The following is a 6,742-nucleotide window of genomic DNA, read 5'->3' on the forward strand; positions in this document are numbered from 1 at the left end:
TTCTTTATATTTCTTTAATAGTGAGAAAATTGGAAGGATTAAGTTTGATCTATGATTCTTCAACAACAATTGTGCCAAATCCTGATCCTTCCTTGACAGTGAGTAAAATTTTCTTGAATCAATGACATGTGAGTGGAAAGAGCCCACTGAGAAGTCATGGCTAGAAATAAACGTTGCTGACTTTGGTGACAATGGGCTGCTCTCGTGGCATCTTGGTGTCAATGGTTCACGCAGCCTGGAACATGTATGGTTTAAGTAACCGGGGCTATATAACTTCTTCTCGCTGTTTATAGAGCTGTCTGACAGAGATCAATAGTGAAACTTACTTAACCAAATGCAGATTAAATTAAAAACTGACATAATAAGATTACAAGCAAAACACCATCTGGAAAACTATGGCAAAGAACCGCAAGATGGAGTTCCGTGTTCCTGCATCTGAAAACAGATTCCCACTATTTCTTTTTACTGTGTAGGGACTCTGTTCTAACGCTGCTCTCACAGTTTGTGCTATGGAAAGGCCAGATAAGGAAATGGAAAAGCCCACATTGGGACCGCTGTACCTCTTAGCTGCCCTCACCCTCAAAGGGCAGAGAGGGAAAGGCAAAGCCAGAGTGAACTGTAAAATTCTAATATGTGCAGAAGGCACTGTAATAATTTAGCACCCATTTGATTGGTCATCTCACCTAAAGCGACTGCCTTGCATTTGAGGTTGTAAAGCCACTTGAGCAATGAATAGCTAAATCTGCATTTTATACCTCGATGAGTCCGTCTGTTTATACGCAAGTGTTCATTTTAAAAACAAATTCCCTTACCTTCTATGAAGATTGTTTTACATCATGAAATTCCTTTCACACTAACAACATCTTCCAAACACTAATTAACCCAAATGTAAAGTTCAGCCCTTTTTTCTCCCTGTTTTCCTGGGTAGAGCTACATAAATTAAATATTTACAGTTACCTAGACCATATGTAAGGACATATTTTACAATGATATAGAAATTAAATTATAAGTTAAATTTAACTACCGAGGCTGGGTGCCCGTAGCACCCAGTGCTACGGTGACGGCGCTAGCCACATATACCTAGGCTGGCAGGTTCGAACCCAACCCGGGCCAGCTAAACAACAATGACAACTGCAACAAAAAAATAGCTGGGCGTTATGGCAGGTGCCTGTAGTCCCAGCTACTTGGGAGGCTGAGGCAAGAGAATTGCTTGAGCCCCAGAGTTTGAGGTTGCTGTGATGCCACAGCATTCTACCAAGGGTGACATAGTGAGACTCTGTCTCAAAAAAAACAGAAAAGAAAGAAAAGCAGATTCCTCGAGTTAAAGGAAACACAGGACGATATCATGGCTACCTGGCATTTTGCCAGTTGACTCACAAGGGCAAGTCAAAGACCAGTCACTGGCTTACGCAGTAGGACACGAACAGCAATGCAGTAAATCGTCTTGTCTTTGTACCAACAAGACAGTTTTCCTGCCTCACATCACTACTTTTTTCACAATAGATCAGACAGGAAGGGAGAAAGGAAAAGGATAGTGTAGACTGACTCACCCAAACCACTGAGGGTGTAGAGGAGGTCACTGGTGTCCAGGAAAATGGGCCCGTTCTCCTGCTGCCCTTCTTCTTTGTAGTACAGCTTGTAGCCCTGAATGGCTGCTGTGTCCTCAGCATCCTGCTGCCATTTCACAGAGATGGTGGTACAGTTCAGAGGCTCCAAATGCAACTCTGGAGACTTCGGGGCTACAAAAATTCGTCAGAAAACATATGTATGAACAACTCATAATCCACGTGAAAACACAGAATAGGACAGATCTCTCAGTTTTAAGCCAGCAGTTACCAAAAAGTTTAATCCAACAATTATACTTTAGTCTAACTTATAAAATTTCACAATGATACTAAATGCTGAGATAGGATTAAAAATGTAATCCTCTTTGGGAGGAAATGAGTGCTTTTGTTTTAATCTATATTCTCAGACTGAAAAGTAACAGACCCTACAGATGTAAAACCATGGCGGTGACGGGGTGGAGAAATCCCATAAATCCTTTGAAACTCAAAAAATAAAATAAAATACCACCTTGAAAAGACTAAAGACACAGATATACTAAATAGCACCTACCATGGTGTGTTTAATTTTTTTCACAGAGGCAATAAATTCTTCCTAATTTTGGCCATTACTTCTCCATGATAAAGAAACAGGCATTATCATCAATCAACAGCAAGAAAAGCTGTCATGGTATAGTCTCTGTTAGTAAAAGAGACGGGTCTTGGATTTCCAAGTTTTATAGTCTTCCTATTGAACTGATGTTTTAAAAAATATATGGCACTAGGCTGGGTGTGGCGGCTGATGCCTGTAATCCCCATACTTTGGGAGGCCAATGGAGGAGGATCCCTAGAATCCAGAAGTTCAAGATCAGCCTGGACAACACAGCAAGATGTCATCTCTGTAGAAAATAGGAAAATTAGCCAGGCGTGATGGTGTGTGCCTATAGCCCTCGCAACCCAGGAGGCTGAAATGAGAGGATGGGTTGAGCCCAGGAATTTAAAATTGCTGTGAGCTATGATGATCCACTGCACTTTAGGCTCACAACAGAGTGAAGTCCTGTCTCAAGGAGAAAAAAGGGCAATAATATTAATCAGGCTTCTATTTCTTTTGGCAATTCTGTTTGATTTAGATTGATCTGTCCGTGAAAGATTTGCTAAGCAAACTAATGGTATGAACAAAAATTTTTACACACTAAAGAACTCTGTGCAAAAAGGGACTACCAAATAAAAAGTTTATTCTTTTTTCAATTAAATCCATGACCTATGGACTATTTTTATGCATAAAACAGAAGTTTAAAATTTAAACATAACTTAGAGAAGCAAAACTTGCTTCAAAAGTAAAAATGCTGCATTATTCTTTCTCAGTACCCTTTAGCAATTCACCTTTCACGCTTGTAGCTTTGGGTGTCCTGTGTGAAGTCCACACAGATGACTCTCCCAACCCCACTCTGGTGGCAGCAGCGATTCGGACCAGGTAGACACTATCAGGTTTCAGGCCTTCCAAAAGGTGCTCGTGTGTGTTCCCAGGGAGCTCCAGAACTTGGATGGGATTCTCGGTACTCAGGCGGAAGGACAGGCGATAGAGCACTACATGGCCCCGCCGGTATTTAGCTGGGATTGGCAGCCAGGAGATGAGAATATCGGTGGGACTTCGACTTGTCAAACTAATTTCAGGAGGTCTCAGGGGAACTAGTCATATAAGAAAAAAGGTTAGTTATAAATATTTAAAATCAAAATGCCACTCAGCACACCAGTAGTTACTGAATTCTCTTAATGACAACACACAACATAATATGAAGAGATACTTTTGGCCCTAGCAGTGGTTTTCAGGGAAACAGGGTACAGACCACACAGGGGAAAAAAAAAAAAGAAAAGAAGGAAAAATAATGAGGGAGGATCAAGTATATGGGACCAACAAAAAGAGAGAAGGCAATATTCACACAAAATAAAGAGGATGCTTCTCAAATAATACCACCAGGGCACCTCTGAAATAAGGGACAGTAAATTATACAGGGTTGGGGTATGTAGGACTCCAGAGTTACAACCTGGCAAATAATTTTTTGAAGTGTAAGAGGTACAACTTCAAAATTAATGGGAATTTCATATTCCCAATTATAACATTATTATCAGTCAATTAACAACAAGAAAAGCCGTCATGGTAAAGTCTATGTTAGTAAAAGAGAAGGATCTTGGATTTCTAAGTCTTTTTTTTTTTTTAATTTTTGCTTTCAATTTCTGCTGGCTTTCACTTTATCTTAGTTTGAAGTTTTTTTTTTTAACTTTATTTATTTTTTTTTTTATGTCTTCCTCCTGTAGTGATTCTCTTGCCCCCCAGGTAGCTGGGATCACAACGTCCAGCTGTTTTTGTTGTTGTTGTTGTAGAGACAGGGTCTCACTCTGGCTCACTCTGCCTCATGCTGGTCTTCCGCTGGTCTCAAACTCAGCTGAGCTCAGGTGATCCACCCGTCTCAGCCTCCCACAGTGCTGGGACAACGGGCGTGAGCCACCATGCCCAGCCAAGATTTCTAAGTCTTACAGAAAACAGTTATTCCTCTAAAAACTTGAACAAAACTGGCATTCCAGGAAACTGAGTGAAGCAGAGGTAGGCAGTCTAATGCTAAAGCCTGGGTCCCAGGTTGCCTCTCTGTGAACCCTCTTCTTGCCATGTATGACTCTGCATGATCTTGGCCAAATTAATTTCTCTGCGTCTAGGTTTCTCCATACACAAAACAGGATAATAATTATGGCTGCTGTTACCGTCTTTCCTGTCTTGGTTAACAGCAATCATTTCTCCAGCCACTAAGAGCCAAAACCTTGGCATCACTAACTCCTCCACACACCCTTGGCAGACAGTCCTGTGGCTCTACCACTTCCATCCCGCCCTTGACCCACACTGTTGTCTTTAGCCTGGACTGCACAAGAGCCTCCTAGCAGGTGTCCCTGCTTCAGCCCTTGGCCCTGCCATCTATGGTCAGTACATTAGCCTGCTAAGACAAAACTTGGATCACTATTTTGCTCAATGTAGTTCCCTTTTCACTCAAAGAAAAAGCCAGTCTTTAGGGCTTCCTTGTAGAAGGAAGCTGCCTGCCTGTGGGCATAGCTCCCCTTTGCTGTTTTTGGCCTCATGTCCTCCTGCTTTTCAGGTGCCTCCATTCCAGCCACGGCTGTGCAGCAGGCCCGCTGCACGTCCACCTCCTCTGCCGAGCCAGCGCTCGGATTTCCATTTCCTTCAGGTCTCCACCTAAATGTCACCTACTCAGTGAGTCCTCTGGTCATGACTCTGCAATCTCACATACCCCCATCATTTTATGTGCCCTACCTTAGTTCCCCCTCCCGTTCTCAACACCTACTATTATGTGATAAAGTGTGTCATTTGCTGCTTATCTTGTTCATTGTTCTGCCCCCTTTTCCACTAGAAAGTAGTAAGATCCATGATGTCAGAGATGATTTTTTTGTGTGTTTTGTTCTCCACTAAATATTGAATAACCTATAGCAAGAATTCGGTATTTGCTGAATGAATGAACAGGTGGGCAACAAAAAAAATCAATATATTAAGCACTTCAGAGCTCCTTTATATATATGAACTCATTAATTCTCAAAGAAACCCAAAGAAGGAAGTATCATCATTTCCAATTATAGCTCAGGAAACTGAGACACGGCTGAAACGTGAAGAGGTCACACAGCTAGTAACTGAAAGAGCAGACCCAGCCAGACCAGAAAGACCCCATGTTCTCATCCTCTGTGCTCTGCCACCTCTTATATAATAGATTCCTCCATCGTGGGGTTATGTAGGAATTAAATGAGATAAACGACGTAAGGGTTTTTATAACAGGCAGGTGGTAAGTGCTCTGTTAAATCTTACCTGCACACTGCCATGCACCCTTAGGAAATGAGGAGAAACTGGCAGGAATTTGAAAAGTAGTGTCAGAAGGTCTGTATGCTACCCCCCAAATAAAATGAACTTTATTAAATAAAAAAGTTCTACAGTAATGAAAAGTTTTAAAAGAAGAAGACTTTGAGATCATAACTTAACTGGAATGGCAAGCTTTAACAGGTAGCTCACTATGCTAAACCTCATTTTCTTTAAGGATATAAGAGGGAAATACACCTCACACACCAAAAACTATATATACATATTATATATTAAAATATATGAACTATTACATAGATTATATATATTTATATAAAATATATATCACTTTATATATATGTGTGTGTGTATATATGTACATATATATGTAATACATGCACACACACATAGATATATAGTTTTTGAGACAGGGTGTCCCTCTGTTTCCAGGACTAGAGGGTAGTAAAATCATCATAACTCATCAACCTCAAATTCCTGGGCTCAAGTGATTCTCCTGTCTTAGCCTCCTGAATAGCTGGCACTACAGGTGCCCACTATAGCTAATCTAAAACAAAATTTGTATTTTTTGTAGAAACAAAGTCTTCTTATTGTCCAGGCTGGTCTTGAACTCCTAGCCTCAGTGATCCTCCCACCTCAGCTTCCCAAAATGCTAGGATTACAAGCATGAGCTGCTGTGCCCAGCCTAAAACATATATAATATGTATGTCTTATATCCATACATATACAGAGGATTCCAGAAATACAGTTGTCAACTATTTTAAACTGTATACAAACTTTATGGATATCCTGTATACATGCACATTTTATGAAAGGGAAAACCTGTATTTTTCTTTCTTTCTTTCTTTCTTTTTTTTTGTGAGACAGAGTCTTACTTTGGAGCCCTCAGTAGAGTGCCCTGGCATCATAGCTTACAGCAACCTCAAACTTTTGGTCTCAAGTGATCCTCTTGCTTCAGCCTCCCGAGTAGCTGGGACTACAGGCGCCCGCCACAACGCTCAGCTATTGTTAGATATGGGTCTTGCTGTTGCTCAGGCTGGTCTTCAACCCACGAGCTCACGCAATCCATCCCTTCAGCCTCCCAGAGTGCTAGGACTACAGGCCTCAGCCACCACATCAGGCCCTGGAAAATCTGTATTAAATTTGTAATACTCAAGTCACATTTGAATTCTGCAATTACAAGAGGTGCTCAATGTGACTTGTATTCATCTTTTGTTATTGGTATATATTATTACAATTTTAATACCATTTTTTTCCTTTCTGAATATGAGCATGAATTTGGGGGCACCCTCTTATATATAAGCCTGTTTCACCTTATATGTACATAACAAAG

At 40.9% G+C, this 6,742-nt stretch overlaps 1 protein-coding gene across 1 annotated transcript in view; it reads right to left on the reverse strand.

The window, feature by feature from the left end:
* The window catches only part of PRTG (protogenin), a 144,545-nt gene that overhangs the window by 50,654 nt on the left and 87,149 nt on the right, over nucleotides 1-6,742 (reverse strand). The window contains exons 7-8 of the mRNA XM_012801789.1: nucleotides 2,925-3,230; nucleotides 1,551-1,739 (exon numbers count right to left, since the gene is read on the reverse strand). Of these exons, the coding sequence (XP_012657243.1) occupies nucleotides 1,551-1,739; nucleotides 2,925-3,230 (495 nt within the window). The remainder of the gene's footprint in view (nucleotides 1-1,550; nucleotides 1,740-2,924; nucleotides 3,231-6,742) is intronic.

The sequence above is a fragment of the Otolemur garnettii genome, unplaced genomic scaffold (genome assembly GCF_000181295.1).
Source record: "Otolemur garnettii isolate 467f Iridium unplaced genomic scaffold, OtoGar3 scaffold00011, whole genome shotgun sequence".
Taxonomy (NCBI): domain Eukaryota; kingdom Metazoa; phylum Chordata; class Mammalia; order Primates; family Galagidae; genus Otolemur; species Otolemur garnettii.